The sequence below is a fragment of the Harmonia axyridis genome, chromosome 1, assembly GCF_914767665.1.
Source record: "Harmonia axyridis chromosome 1, icHarAxyr1.1, whole genome shotgun sequence".
NCBI lineage: Eukaryota > Metazoa > Arthropoda > Insecta > Coleoptera > Coccinellidae > Harmonia > Harmonia axyridis.
In genome coordinates, this window is record NC_059501.1 from 43,295,204 (window position 1) to 43,312,470 (window position 17,267).

Here is a 17,267-nt window from a genome sequence, read left to right on the forward strand (position 1 = left end):
AAACTACTATATACAGTTCTGTAGCATTTGAAATGATAGGATTTTGCATAAAAATATTTCATTCGGTGATTCATCAGATCACCAAAAATGAATTGAAAAAATTCATTATAAATAATTATATGGTAAATCCGTTCATTCTGCCATATCTTGTAGAACTAAATCGGGCGGAAATATTTCAGTTTCATAGTTATATTTCATTATTATGTATATATTATGGTACTTTCAACTCTTCTGTCATGGATTTATCTATTATCGGTCAAAATTGTGAAACAGAAAATCTTTCTGCAAAACAACATTTTTTTGAGACAAAAATCACTAAACGATATTCATGGAAATATTCCATTGATTTCGATAAGAAGTCAGTCTTAACGGAACTTTATTTTCGGAATATATTCATCATACCAATAAAAAATTATATTTCCAAAATCATTTGCGAGATATAACTTAGAATAATTTTTTTTTTTTAATTTTCAAGAGACTGTATCTTTTCAAGCGAGCTGAATCGGACAAAATGCTCAGGAATCTTCGGAGTCAAAGACTCATCCTGTATATGTATATCCATGTTTGAGCGCCCAAAATATCAAATAATTGCGCAAAAATACACAATCATGAAAACTTGTATTGAAACCATGATATTATATGCGATATTTTTTAAAGTGTTGAAGTAATTTTGACATCATCAATTTCCATCAGTTCTTTTATCTGAATAACCTTTACTTCAAATCCATTTATTGTAAAAAAAAGCTGAAATTTCTGCTTTCATTTCAAATGGCAATGAGGAGTATGTACCGGGTTTTTCACCATAATTTGACCCCCATTTAACTTTGTTACTAGAAGATGTACAAGAAAATGTTTTCTACAAAAGTTTCACGAAATCGACCAGGGGTTTTTTAAAATGATTTCACAAAACGAAATATATACAGAGTGGGCAACATATTAATAGCTACTTCATTTTTTCAAATGGAACACCCGTAAATTTTTCTATATTTGACTAGTTCTTTTTCCCCTGATTTCGAATATACAACATATGTTTGGCCTATCTTTCTTATTCTGAGTACCATAGAGTTTCAAATTTCAAGAACCACCTGGCATGCTAAGTAATCAGTTTTCAAGTGGAAGGATGCGATAATTCAGAATGCCCTTTTTTGAGTTATCTCGTGGGCAACGATATATAACAAACGTTTGTCATTGCATAAAACTATTCATCTAATGCGGAAAAACTCGAAATATTTTCGCTTTATGTGGAGAACAATAAAAATAAGAAAGCTACAAGGAGAGAAAAGGAGCATCCAAATCGCCCAATTCCAATTTATAGTAAAACTCTGATATAGTTGCCAACGAGATAACTCAAAAAGGGCATTTTGAATTATCGCAGCCTTCCACTTGAAAACTGATTACCTACTTAGCTTGCCAAGTCGTTCTTAAAATTTGAATCTCTGTGGTACTCAGAATGAGAGAGATAGGCCAAACATATGTTATATATTTGAAATCAGGGGAAAGAGAGCCAGTCAAATATAGAAAAATATACAGGGTGTTCCATTTGAAAAGATGAAGTTGCTATCAATAAGTTGCCCACTCTATGTATATTTCGTTTTGAAATCATTTACATAAAACACGATTTCGTGAAACTTTTGTAGAAAACATTTTTTTGTACCTCTTTTATTAACAAAGTTAAAGGGGAGGGTCAAATTATGGTGAAAACCCTGACCAACTTTCAATTTGAATTTGAATTTTTGTTTTCATGCTACACCGCACAAAAAAAAATTACTTGGATAGTATTTTCGAGGGCTCAAATTCTATTTTGTCTGGCTGTATTTATATAATATTCACTAAAAATATGGAACAAAATGACTTGGAAGCTTGAAATTGGCAGGGTAGGTTAGTTTAGTATCGCGGTTAATTTTATGCAAAATCCGATAGGGGTCCCGTAAATATGGTCGTTCAAAAATTAAAATTTGTTCCTTTTTTCATTACACACCTGCGAATTCGATAAAGATAAAAATTTGCAGTAGGATGTAGAATTATAGTTTGAAGTCTAGTTCGAAATTTAATATTGATCGCATATCCAGAAGCATATAATTTGCAAGAAGAACATCGAAAAAAAAAATTAAATATTTTCGTAATCACAAATGCGATGCAGTTGATATTTCTGTTAGTTATCTGAAATAACAATTTCAAGCACATTGCTGAACACTCGAATGTTCATGTCGATTTCAGGATTTATAAACTAACCGACAAAATGACATGGCTTATAATAACACCACATATATACTGCTCTCCAAAAGATAGGGAATTCTGAATTTTTAATGTTCTGAAATGTTTAGGTATATGTGAAAAAATGTTTTTTTTAAATAAGTACATAATAGCTGCTTTCCAGTCAGGTGCGTGTCACCCCGGCGCACTAGGGCTTCGAGCCCTTACTATGAGTGGAACGCGCCAAAACGAAACTGTCAAATTCAACGTAAACAAACCAGCGTTCTTCAGCTGTCTTGTACTTTAAGCGCGTTCGGTTATTACCTCGGACCGCTAGGACTTGTCTGAACCGTTGGTTTATTACATCCAGATTGAGGGGAATACACATCTGGAGCGTTCGGCAAAGATATCTGAGCAATCAGATGTCAATCTTTTTCGTCGGACGTTTTCGACCTAGCAAAACGATTTTATCCACAGAGTTTTCCTTTGTCTATGGATTATTGGATTTTATCTGTCTTTGATGTTTGTTTATTTATAAAAATTAACATTTCGTCGTAGTTTGTATTGAAAAATTTCAATACCTAACTTGTTATACTTCTATAATTGGATTATAAATAAAATTATGGGTATGGAATGCAGATAATAAATGAATAGGCAGTGTGTATATTTTTGGAATGAGATATCTGGTGGTGACTTTGGACAATATCATAAGTAAGAATTTGGGGACAGATAATTTTTTCGTGTAATTATATAAAGCGTGTTGCATGTTCAGTTTATTCAGAAGAGCGATGGACATTCAAGCTAGGGATATGAAGAAAAAGGCCAAGCTTTCAAAAAAGCTGACCATGTTTACAATATATGAAGTGGACTGGTTTCATTACTTCTAAATAAATGAGACAGACTTCAGTGAATTTTTCACCTTATTATATCGAAATTATGTAATGGATGAAGCAGAAGAAATTTACTCCCTCAAGGGTATCGACTGGGACATCAGTGTCCCAGAAGTATTTTATAAATGTCCTGTTCGGCAATAAATTTACCCAGCATGGAATCAATTGGGAATATAAAGCCAGATCAGTGTATTCAAGGTACTATATCTATATTTGTGTCAGCTAATAGTTTATTATCATACGAAAGTTTCAGGGAAAAAATACCATATTCAGGAAAAGGACTTGAAGTTTGTCAGTTGGACCCGAGGCTTGTTGCTTTTCTGAATGGTGTTATTTTCAAGAATGGGGAGTCAGTGAAATTATGTCTATTCATTGTTAAGTTTCTAGTAAGTTATAGAGATTATTTTTATAATTGTTTATAATTTCAGGTCAAATTATTTCTGCTGAAAATACTGAGCACCATTGCCAAAATTTGAGAAGAGGAAAAGCCAGCTAATTTGAAAGAATGAATAAACATTATGCTAGAGTCTGATTAAGTATGGCAATTATGAATTTGAAAAATTGCGACTCTATAGTGTTCTCATCTGGTGATAAGACGTTCAAAACTGTTAGTGAGCCATTTGATGAAGAATTCACAAAAAAATAATTCTTAAAACTTGAAATGATTTATTTTAAAAATATGCTTTACACATTGTGTAGCATGAAAGTTTAAATTTTTCAATCAGAAAGATATTTTTCTCAGCCTTAATTATGCTGGAATAAGACCATCCAGAATGAGAAAAGTTCCGAATCATACATGTCTGAAGTTATACATGTTATTGAAAAATTTGAGTCCAGTTGTTATTAGTAAGAGAGTAAAGGATTTGCTATTGGATCATACAATATACAGGTTGAGTGATTTATTTAGGAATAATTTTTGTAAATATTATTTGATAATTTGTAACTACTGACATATTTATGTTTTCATTACAATGACTATTAATACTACTCATTTATAGTTTAAGATTTTTGATTGAGAAGCCATGTAAACTTTTGATGGCGTATGTTTTTATGAATTTCTTGTGTGCAAATAAATTATTATTATCAAATACTGCATTGATTTTACATATCATTTATTTATCCTATGGCAGTAAGTTATCCCATCACACATCCCTTGGCACCATAGTCCATTAAATTACTGATGAAAATAAAAAGATATCATCTTCCAAATCACTTGGATCAATTTGACATGAAAATTCCTTTTTTCCTTCTTAAACTTCCATTGAAACATTTTTGTCTTCATGAAACGAATGGAGATTTTAGAAGTGATTCCTCCTTGGAAATATACTTTCATCTAGATCAGACCATTTTTCTTTTATATCTTTTCATTTTTGTAGAGGAATTAGGTATCCGTTTTTTTATACTTCTGAAATAAGTAGAATGAGATTAGATAAACGTAACATAATTTAAACTAACCTCTACAAATCTTTGGGTTAAATGAAGTTCTCTCATGATCATTTTTTCTCACGTTTCACACAAAATGAGCACTGCATATTTTATGGAATACTTCAGGTTGCCATTTCTCTCAAAATATGATCAGCACTACAATAAGTTTTAGATGAGAGACATTTGCTATCATTTCTCAAATATTCTTATCAAACTCTTCTCACACTAATAATCCATATCACCATATCTTTCCTTCTTTCTCGAGCTACTTTTTCTTATTGTAATATGAATTGTGGCAACCAACTACATAGTAATGAATTTGTGAATTTCTTGCAGTAAATAATTGATAATATCAAAGTCCATACCTTCCGAATTTTTCCATATTTTTCAATATTGAAAACAAAATCAACTCAAAACTTCTTAGTATAGTTAAAAAAAAGCATAAATTTCTAACGCCTCTTCAGCAGGCAAGACAGTAAAAGTGTATATTATGAATATTGATTATGTTTTACTAATGATTTCATTTCATTTAGCCACGAAGGGCGCCACGTGTGTATCATAGAACTGACATAACAGCTAAAGCTCAGGATGCTCTGTACCGTTCGTTTATTTCAGATAAATCTTGATTATCTGTAAAATCTGTGGTCACGTGATCATTAAATGATCAATATCACAATGTTCGGTTCTAAATAAACTCGAGAAAAGCACTTAATTTGGGTCTGAATCATTTTAACGCTCATTTAATAAATCAATACCTCACCTTCGAACAGAATGACATATCATTTCTAGAAGAGGTCTGCAGTTTTCTGAATTTGAACCTTGAATGGTTTCAAACGATAAGGTTCAACTGAATGGTGACGTGTGCAAATTTAATTTTACTGTCAATAAACACGAAAACATCTCAACGTAAAATTTTGACGTAAACATCTAGGGAACAGAATTATTTTAGACGTCTATTGAGTGAGATGATGCACACAAAAAGGAATAACACAATGGATTACAGAGAAGATACAAACAACTTGAATGTTGTTTGTATTTGATTTTCAAAATAAAATTCCTAACGAATAGCAAATACTAATAAATTTATCTCGTGTTTGTAACCAAATATTTCCTATTTGTTTCGCCTGTACCTATACAAGGTAATTCAAAAGTACTTTGACAAACTTCAGAAGGTGATTCCTCAGGGCCGGCGTTAGGGGTTAAACAGTGAAGCGACTGTTTCAGACGCCCCTATTCGAGGGGCCATAATTAAGCCGAATTTGTGGTCGCCTTTTCATTTCTCTGAAAAAATATAGTCTTGATAATTAAAAACAACATGAGGTTGATCCGCTCCGCTGAGTTTATCAACATTCCCTGCAATAAAAATCTCAAAACCGTCTTTACTAAGCCGCCTGTTCAATAAATAACACATGGCAACACAATCAATATGAGAAGTATTGAATATTACTCTAATTGAAAGAGGGATGAAAAGTATCTCACAAAGACGAAAAACAACAATATCTTCGCTTTCGAATTATTTGGAAGTTGTTGCATTCGAAACTAGTTACTGTTAAATACCGAATGTTTTCAGCGGAACACATGTTTTTAATCCCATTTAGTTTTCCTAGCTTTGCATGCCCTACCGCCCTTTGTATCTTGTATTATGATGGTCGATGAGGTAATCTTTCATCGATCATACGCTGTATATTATGGAAGTGATGATATCAAATACAATACTATGTTTAGCCACAAATTTCTAACTGAAATAGTTCTGGAATAATTTTTTTTCGAAAAATAAATTTGTATGTTGAAACCAACAATTTAAGATTCAAAGCATTGATTTAAATCACTTTCTTATATTTATTATATGTGGAGAGATTGTATTTTGATAGTAGAAATAGTTAATAAATCATAGTGTAAAATATGAATAAGTACCTATATCCTTTTCCTTTCTCTTTCATAATAATAAATCGGTAAAATTTGTTTTCAAATATATTTCAGTTTTACAAGCTTATCTTCGTCGAGAATAATTTATGATCAACCCTTATAAATAGTCCACGTCCTATTTTTGCATATTTCTTTGTTATCAGTCATTAGGAAAACCCAGAATATCACACCCCCTCACTAACTAAGTACTTCATGAATTTCTAAGAAGTGTCATAATGGTTTTACTACCTGCTATCAGTACAAACAGATAACGGTGCTGTTTTGGATTTCGCAGTATAAGTGTAGTTGAATTAGTAAATTGAATAATCTATTGTTGACTAAAAGGGTCAACTTTTAGAGGTTGTGTAGTTCTGCTTCATCAATTTAAAGTTTTGTATTTGTATCCGAAATAATATTTTCTACAAACTTTGAAATCATTATGTAAGTGGATGTTGGGTGTTTTATAATGAGCATTCTATTATTATCCTTCAATTAACTAAGAATTGTTGATATATCTTGTTTCACCGAAAATGTCAAATTTTCACAGAAATAAATTTTTTCTATTCTGTTTAAATTTGTGATATTTCTGATGAAGCGATTTATACAATATTTTTTATATACAAATCAAATTTCGAATTCGAGGACAGATTTATCTAGAATCTTTCGGGATCTTGATTGGAAAAATATAGACATTGTAACGAAATGCTAGAGCGATCTGTTCAGGAAACGAGCACCCAAAGTCCAAAAGTAATATGTAACATAGAACATGCATCATCAATTTCAGAATCTTGATAATGGTGATTGATAATATCAATAATTAGGGATATACGTTTAGGAATAAAATTTCATTAAATTGATGAAAAAGTACCAACATTGTATCAGTGATATCAAGTTGATGTTTTGCCATTCTTCAATACAATTAAAACTTTTTCTCAATGTATTCAAAATATAGTGTGATAGGGGTGAATGTCATTAACATCTTTATAAAATGTATGGTGTTCAACTCAGCGTTCTCTGAACTACAGATATTTTTCAATTCAAATTAATTAAGACAAAAAGTACACTACAACACAAAATGTTTCAATTTAGAAATGGAGGAAAATGAAAACACACCGTATATGTATAATTCATGAAAACTTAGTTATACATTCTGCTGAATTTACCAAGAAAATATAAAATATTTCGAAATTCCAAACGATAAGATGCAATCGATAGATTTTCGTAAGTAATTGCACAAGTGCATCAAAATTACCGATAATTTTGCATGACAGCGTGTTGTCATAAAAACTGCATGAGTTCATTTTCATTTTTGGAGAAAGACACCGAAGGTGGAGGGCTCTTTCTCCAAAAATGAAAATGACCGAATGCAGTTTTTCAAAGAAAACACGCTGGAATGCGAAATTATCCGGTCATTTTGATGCACGAGTGTAATTCGGGGGAATATTTCCCGAATAAACTGTTGTTTAAGTTCAAAGTGGCATAGATTCCATAGATGCCATAGATTCGAACTGTGAAAGATGCATAGAAACTATGCATCTATGAACAGAACAATTATCGCAGAGCAGTTTCGCTTCCTACAATGCAATTATCGCTGTAATTTTCGATAATTGTTCTCCAGATACATAGAATTTTTGACAGGAGGGAAATATTCATTAATATGATTCTAATGACATCATTACGACTTCCTCGACGCGACAAGTTGCTGGCTATAGAAAGCACAGTGAGTTGTCTAGAGCATATCTGACAAAATTCATGTATTTTCATTTATTGAAAGCCGGTTTTGGAAGGTGACTTTCATGAAATCCAGAAATGTCTGAATGAAACTTTTGATTTTATCCAATTTCAGTGATCAGAAAAATCAGAAAATATGTGATGCTTCATATTTAATAATGTTTAAAACCTCTATTTTATTGCAGATGAAATTCGAAGATTATCTAAATTAAGCTAATGTAACAAAACGATTTTGTTGGTCGAGACTATATCAATAAATCGTTTTATTCTATCTAAACTTTTGATACCTTCAATATAATTATTTATAAATGAATTGATTGCAATAAATTAGATTATCGATAATTCTTCATTTTGGTGAAATTATAATTGAATAATTGACAACACCACTGCGCATGAAATCGTGAGCAAATTCATGTACAGGTTTTAAGAATTAGATCAATCAATCAAATCTTTCAAATGTCTTTCAAATCTCGTTTCACAGCATAATTCAATCTTCTTAACAAAAATCTACAACCGAGTTGTTATTTTATCTTGAGTCACTAAATTTTTGCCAATATTCGGTTTTTTTTTTGGTTTTGATAAAGTTATCAACAATTTTGCTTGTAGCTTGAAATGGTAATTTTTTATATATACACCAAAAAAAATATCACATTGCTCTTTCTATGGTTCTGATGATATCGCCTTAAAAATTCGCAAAAAGGTCTTGAAATTAATATTTCATATGAAATCCTGAAATTTTATCACCATCGGTTTTGTGTTCACGGAGATATTATGGTATTTTTTTTCGATATATTTCTTGAATTTCTCATGGTTTTGGCTTTCAACACAAAATTTGGCACAAAGGATGAAATGGGTATCCTTTATTTATAGTCAAATTTCAACTTAATGCGATCATGGAAATACTCGGTATTTAGTATTTTTTTCAATATCCTTCCCAAATTTTCTATGCTAGAATTGGTTTCTCATATCAACAAACAATTTCTTACCCTGCAATTGCAAAACTAATGAGAATACAAAATTTCAAACGGTCATACTCACGGAACTGCTACATTCAAAATCCAAACCTACCCTGAAAATTTCTGAAATGTTATTTAATTCAAAGGTTTCAATTGATTTTTTCTAAAATATCAACTTCTACTTTTATTTGTTTGTAATTCATTTCATATAAAATAATTTTATGAGAATAAAGTTGAGAGTTTATTCAATTCTTCTCAATTTTGAAAAAATTATCGAAAGTTCAAAGGAATATACAATAAACAATTCATATTAATTAATTTATACATTACAAGAGATCATTGATGTTGATAATGATTATGATTTATTAATGATTTGACATTGATTCTTTTTATTCCGTTAATTGTATTAACAGTTTAATTGATAGTTTAATATGTTGTATGTCTTCTCTAATAAAATAGAGTGAATTTTATACAGAGGTTTATGACATTCACCATCCTCATAGAACATGAATCATTAATCACTAATTATAACCTTTTCTTCCATCATTTCTACTCATATCGCAAAATATGAAACAAAATTACAATAAATGGATTTGAAGTAAAGGTTATTCAGATAAAAGAACTGATGGAAATTGATGATGTCAAAATTACTTCAACACTTTAAAAAATATAGCATATAATATCATGGTTTCAATACAAGTTTACATGATTGTGTATTTTTGCGCAATTATTTGATATTTTGGGCGCTCAAACATGGATATACATATACAGGATGAGTCTTTGACTCCGAAGATTCCTGAAGTCAAAGGAAACACTTTTTTCCTTCAGCATTTTTTCCGATTCATCTCGCTTGAAAAGATACAGTCTCTTGAAAATCCAAAAAAAAAATCTAAGTTATATCTCGCAAATGATTTTGGAAATATCATTTTTTATTGGTATGATGAATATATTCCGAAAATAAAGTTCCGTTAAGACTGACTTCTTATCGAAATCAATGGAATATTTCCATGAATATCGTTTAGTGATTTTTTTCTCAAAAAAATGTTGTTTTGCAGAAAGATTTTCTGTATCACGATTTCGACCGATAATATTATAATTGTTTTTGGTACTAAATATACCTACTGCGTATTCTCAGCGTGAATTTTAAGGAAAAATCGAATGAACGGATAATACTTGATATAAGTTCTTTTGATTATTTCAAGTAGCTTTTTCATTAACAATGCTATCGTAAAGAATTTATATGAGTGATTGCCACTTGCAGTTTTGTTGAGAAAATTGTAATTTAATTCTCGTTCGCATACCCTTTTATATAATCTAGCGACTTCTGATCTCTTTTGGACTCAATCCACCATTATAGGTCTCATTTCTCTGTGAAACATCGTTTTCAAACCTTTTCTTTTCAATAAATTATCGATATATTATCAACTGCCAAATTGTAACATAGATAAAATTTCGGAATAAATAGTTATCTCTTTTGAATAAATTTGTCTACTAAACGTTGAATCTTCCTGTAAAGATAGTTTATCATTGTGAAAACTTCTCTTGAAATCTGTTTAATAAGAATCGAAATCCTTGCAAATTGAACCCTTACAACAATAATTACAATTTTCAGGAGAGTACATGATGAGTACTCCACAGCATCAACAAGCTCAAGTAGTCCCCACACAGATAACACCGAATAACACCACAAAAAGAGCAAGGACAGCTTATACGAGCAACCAGCTAGTGGAACTGGAAAAGGAATTTTTCACCTGCAAATATTTATGTAGGCCCAGACGCATTAATTTAGCGAGAGCTCTGAATCTGACCGAACGACAAATTAATATTTGGTTCCAAAACAGGCGTATGAAGTTCAAGAAGGAGCAGAAGAACAAGGGTGGCTCTCCTTCCACTAGTCATCCCAATTCTCCAGACTCGCAACAGAACCCATCGACTAACCTTAGGACCAAATGCAATGGTACTATGAAGATGCCTCCAGTATACTCAGATTACGCCCAAATTAATCAACATATTCCTTATTTGCCAAGACCGAATCAATACATTGGCAGGGGATACAATAATTGGGCCCCAGATTGTTACCCGGAAGCCCCTATATATCCCCAAATGGGAAATCCTCCATACTACCCTGGAAGAAACTATCATGGAAGCTATATTCCGAACAATTCCGCTCAAAATATTGCTCATCTTCAGAATGGATCTAAGGTTCATGTTAAAGAAAAAGATATTTCTTCCCAATTGACATCCCAGGAACAACAAATTCTGAATGCTGGTAATAACAGCAATTGGTTGGATCAAAACTTGAACATCTCATACCCTATACTCAGAGCTGTGACGAGCACTGAAAAAAAGTGCTTGAGCACTAAGCACTCGAAAAAAAAGGGCTTCGAGCACCAAGCACTAAGCACCGATTTTCACAAAAGACTCGCGATTACTAAGCACTTTGTAAAAGTAATTCGAAATTTCGAGCACTAAGCACTAAGCACTTTAGTAGGAACTGTTGAAAGTGAAGTTTTTTAATCGGAAAATATATTGTTCCTATAATCTAATGTAAGATTATGGTCGGGTAAGAGAAGAAGTACACCAGAATTTTATAGAAGCCAACTGATTCAAAATAGTAAATTTTTCAAAGTTGATAATATAAACTGGATTATCAAAATAAAGAAGAATGAGCAAAATGAAAATGAAAGAGAACAAGTTCAAATTCTTCAAATATGATTTTGAATTTTTAACAATTCAATTTTTATTTTAGAAAAATGTTTGACTATATTTGAATGAAAGTAAAAATTGAATTGTCACAAAAATGAATGATTCTAGTTAACCAACAGATAAATTGAATATCAAATAGCAGGAACCTGCATGGAAGGGACGAATGTGATGAGTTATTATTCCATACTTGAAAACTTATGACTATATATTTTAGAGCCATCATTCAGCCTTATTATTTCGTCATAATATCTGCAATGCTTGACCGAGGGTTCGACTCACTGATGATGAATCTGTCTTGAAATTCGATTGTGTTCGTCCGGCCGAAAAAATGATAATTCTCGGAGAGATATTCAAACTTGAAATTTTCAGGATATCTTCGAATATCGAATGTTACTGTTTAGTTTGTCCAAATCCAACAAGGAATCTCGTAGATATAGGCGTTCGAATTTTTTTTTTGAAGATTTCGAAACTTTTGATTCAATCTCAATAAAATGTTGCCTTTAGATGTTAAATAACAATTTCAAGAGTCGTAATGAATATTATGTGGATAGCTCAACCAAAAACATAAAATTTCAAACAGAATATCTTGAAAAAATTATCCAATATTTCTTTGATCACAAAACCGATGAGTTTGGCTTAACCATAACTAGGCTTCGGATGAATATGAATTTGCATAACTGCATATTCCAATGTATATTTGAGTTAAAGTTCATATTTTAATCATTTTTTGTTTTAAATACATATTTCCAAGATAAAATTGGTTTTTAAAGAAGAATAAATCTAATAGAACCGTTCTTTTGGCAAATCCCAAATACCTTTTATGACTTTTTATGACCTACCCAACCCGCAAAGAATGCAGTATTCGGAGAAAATATTTATCTGGTAAGAAAGATAGTAAACCTCGTTTCTGTCGTTGTTTTTTAAGTGCCTACTGAAATATTTCTTTAGGCAAGTATCAGAGCAATGAGAATTCGAATGAAAATATGGAACAATGGAATAATGGAACTTTTTTGCGTATCAATTTCTTGACCCTTATACGTGTTAAGTCTTATTATTTTAATTTTCACTATCGTTTACCTAACTCATGTAAATAATACTATTTTTGTTTGATAGACTATTGGCCAACGCTATACTAATCTAATAAAATTTTGAGATTTTATTCTTTACGACCTTTATACCTGCTTCTGTATGTATTTTGTTCAAACAAGTACTTCATTAATTTCAACTATAGTATAAAATGAAGAACTAACTGTCACATAAGTGGATACATAAGATTTTTTGTCCGATCAGAAAAGATTTTACCGATTTGTGTTTCTTTTTCAGAAATTCCTCATTTTCATAAGAGTTCTTTTCCCAAATAACTTCAAATATTGCCAAAATCTTGCAATCACTGACAATGATGTACAAGATACCCAATGAAATATAACCAAATACAAAATTATTTCATCAGTGTTCTAGGCACAAGATACCTACGTTTCGAAATTGAATCTGAAAGAATGATATACATGATATATAAGGTTGAAGTTTATAAGTACGATTTCAAGTTACAAAAATTATTATAATAATTATATTCAATTTCAATCGTAACTTTCAGAATTAGAATAAATCGATTCGATTCAAGATAATCAAATTTTTGGATGTTTTTTTTAATTTCCTTTCGAAAATTGAACATATGCTTCCATAGTCCGAATGATTAAATTGATTGAGATTGAGAATACAAAGATACGTAGAAATTCTTTATAAAATAAAGTTCATAAAAAACGATTCTGTAATATGAAATGAATATCTATAAATCTGAAATAATCAGCAACTTTAATTTAACAATGAAATTCCAGTTAGACATATTTTTTTCCGCTTAATAGAATAACTGATGTGAGATAATGGTAGGTATATTTTCGAATGAAGATTTTGCAAAACTCGTTTTACCATCTGTTTTAAATGATGTACCCTTCGAAAATTCCATCACATTTCGTAGTTATTCTGAACCGACAGCCACCAAAGAAGTTTTATGATTTTATTATGTTTATGGACGATCTTCTAGAACCGCATAGAACCTCGATGAACAGAGAATTGATTCATCGGAACAGTCTAGGTATCTCAATTCCCAACCATCTCGGTGAGATTTCTGAATCTTATAAAATCTACCAACTGATTTCTTCCTACTAAAAATTTCATGCAAATGCGAAAAATCTAAAAAAGTTGATTTCTACTAAATCTGGTTACACTGGTACGAAGCTTCAGATATTGGTTCGTTTGGTCTTAAAAATGGTCTACGAACCGTCCGGAGTTGCTTCGTTTCCGAGATATGACGAGCGAAGAAGTTTCGAAAAAACGGTACCTAGTTATTTATGAATTATCCTAAATATTTTTCTGTGGTTTTTTATTTTTTAGATTGAATAACTAAAAATGGAACTTTTCGGTCTCCTATATTATCTTCATATCAAGCATTGTTATCGAGAAAAAAAATTAGCTCAACTCATTCTGAAAACTATTCATGGTGTTTAGGATCCACATGGTGTTTATGATTCAATAGAGTGGCTTCAATTTTTTTTCTCGAAAACGAAGCTAGATATGACGGAAATACAGGTGACGAAAAAGTTGTACCTATATTATTAGTTGTTCAATCTTTGAAAATTTATTAAAAACCACAAACGAGTCAGTTGCGTACTCTTTATCCTCAATATTGTTGTGTCCACTGAGACACCACTGGACCTAAATAATTCGATCTAGTAAGAGCTAAATAAGCGCCTTATTACTTTCAATAACTTCACTAAATTCATTTAAATACCCAAGTACCAAATATTTAATATTTCGTAGATCCTTCAGAATACCTATTTGTTGCTATTTACTAGTATTTTCTTCACAGTTTGAAAACAATTCATCTGAAACTACTTACCAGGAAGGTGAATGAGTATAACCAGGTGAAATCTTTTTGACCGAGCTGCGTTTGAATTTGTTTTGAAATTCATAACAAATAACATGTTTACTAGGTCCTACCTCCAAAGATGATAAATCAACAGTTGACCTGTCATGATTGCCAAAATGTATAGGTATATTCGACAGGAAGGCTTTCCAGATTAGAATTAATGAACATCTAAAGAGTTTTCTTAACTGCAAGAACAATTGAACATATTTCAATCCTTCATTGGATTGAGGACATACGTTCAATACTATATTGAAATTCTACAGACCGAAATTGAAAGTTGAGGCTTGAAATTCCTAGAACCACTAGATATACCTAGATAGTCTTAACAAAATTATTAAGCGCTGAAATTTCGTAATGAAGGAATTTATTTGAATGAGATTTCGAAAGAAAATCATTGAAAACTCCACTGGGTGTTCGAAATGATAAAATTCATTGATGACGCATTCAAAATTTAGTATTGGACTATTTCAACTGGTACACCCTATAATTTATTTTGTGATTCAGGAGACAAATTTACAAAGATACTAAAATTTGCTACCTGATAAAAAAATAAAATGCAGGCTATGCCATTTAGAATATGCCCGATAATAACGTTTGAATGAGTCGTCAATTAGTTGACTCGTTTTGTCGTTAGGATCCTCCAAAGCCTCTTCACTTTATAAAAAATCGAAATATTTCAAAAACGGTAAATTTTGAGCGAACCAACTCAGGTTAATTTATTCCGTGCAATCTGAAAATTCAATGAAAAAAAAGGTGTTCCATAAAAAAATATTTGTTTATTAATCGAAGTAGGTAAATTTTTTGCTACACTCTGTATATTTCCAAACAATTAGATAATGTAGCTCTAATCTAATAGAACCTCGTGTTACTGTGTCGAAAAATAATCGAAAATATCAGCCCTTAACTGAGCATCGCATCAATGTTGGAACAGCCCGTATGGATTGGATAATAAAAATGAAAGAACTCATTTCAATTTATAAGATATAAGTCATCGTTTTATTCTTATGATTCTCCAACAAAGCTTAATAATTTTTATGATAGCAAAATAAAATAAAACATATTTTGCCTTATCAGCATCGGAATTTTATTTTCAAAGCAGTGTGACCAGATTTAGTAGAAATCTACTTTTGAGTAGTTTTTTCGCAATTCCAGGAAATTTTTAGTAGGAAGAAATCAGTTGGTAGATTTTCGAAGTTTTATAAATCTGTTCGAGACGAATGGGAATTGGGATGCCTAGACTGTTTCGATGAATCAATTCATTGTTCTTTGAGATTCTACACGATTCTAGAAGAAAGTACGTAAACATAATAAAATCATAAAACTTCTTTGGTAGCTGTCGGCTGAGAACAACTACAAAGGATGAATCTACAGAGGGTATCCCATCAAAAACAGATGGTGTATAATATTCGATTGAAAATATTCCATTATCTCACATCTCGTATTCTAGTCGGCGGAAGTGGCTGAATAATCTGGTTAGATTCAAGGAGAAAAACTTCAGATAGAAGAAATCCTGAAAAAAATGTGTTCACCCCGGTCTTCCCTCGGGTCTACCAGCAACAAAAATGGGTAATAAAATTATCAAACGTGCCGACAGTAACAGCGGACAGCCGTAATCACTTCTGAAGATAGAAACTCGCCTAGATGGAAATTTTTCGGAATAATAAAATAATAAAACGAATTGATTTCCATAAATCCCTTACCGTTTGTGACAATTGTTTCGCCAACACTGTGACATAATCAGGGTACATACATTTCAACAGACCTTAAATAAGTGACAAAAATATGAGCATTGCCTGAAGAAACATAAATACTAAATAGGTCCAAATAAATTTTAAAGGTGTATTGGACGTTCACCCCGTCAGGTATTTCCAAACTATTGGAGAAATTCTATAATGAACGAACAGATGTAAACTCACTCCTAGTATTGAATTTCTTCGAAAAGTTTGAAAATTCCAGGCGGCAAATGTCCCATATAACCGTAAAGTTTATTATGTCCAATTAAGTATTTCATTAAGGCTGTTCGAAATATCATGTCAAACACATTAAAAAATAATTCAGATTATATATTTATTTTCATGTAAACACTTCACAGAAATATTATCGGACTTTATTTCGTGAAATTACAATATACTAACAAGAGGTAAATATCTAGCATCCATAAATAATGAAATATATCATTTTTGGAATCACAAGATCGGAGGTTTAGAGGAAGTCTTATTTCACGAGATCGAAATATGAAAATAAGTTTCATAATGAAAACTAAAAAGCAAGATATGGAAACTAAATTTACTTGTAGAATACAACGCAAGCATAAAAAATAGAGGTATGATTAGAAAAAAGGAATTGTGATTTGTGACAATTCTCGACACAAAGCATTCATATTTTCAGAAAATTATTCAATTTTATCGTTAACAGTCTGGCCAACTACTAATGATCGAACTTTGTTTGACGTCCTTCAATCATGCAAATATCAAAATTCTTATTGTTGAAAAAAAAAGGGGATGGTAATTGTAATAACTTTCTCATTTACCTTTA

General features: G+C 31.2%; 1 protein-coding gene across 1 annotated transcript; it reads left to right on the forward strand.

The window, feature by feature from the left end:
* Positions 1 to 10,723: 10,723 nt before the first annotated feature.
* LOC123670625 (homeobox protein HOX3-like) lies at positions 10,724 to 11,608 on the forward strand. Its single transcript, XM_045604144.1, has one exon. It carries the CDS (start codon positions 10,724 to 10,726, stop codon positions 11,570 to 11,572), a length of 849 nt encoding a protein of 282 aa, XP_045460100.1. The 3' UTR covers positions 11,573 to 11,608.
* Positions 11,609 to 17,267: the final 5,659 nt, after the last annotated feature.

Coding starts and splice junctions, on each gene's coding strand:
- LOC123670625 (XM_045604144.1), top strand. CDS start 10,724: ATGAGTACTCCACAGCATCAACAAGCTCAAGTAGTCCCCACACAGATA.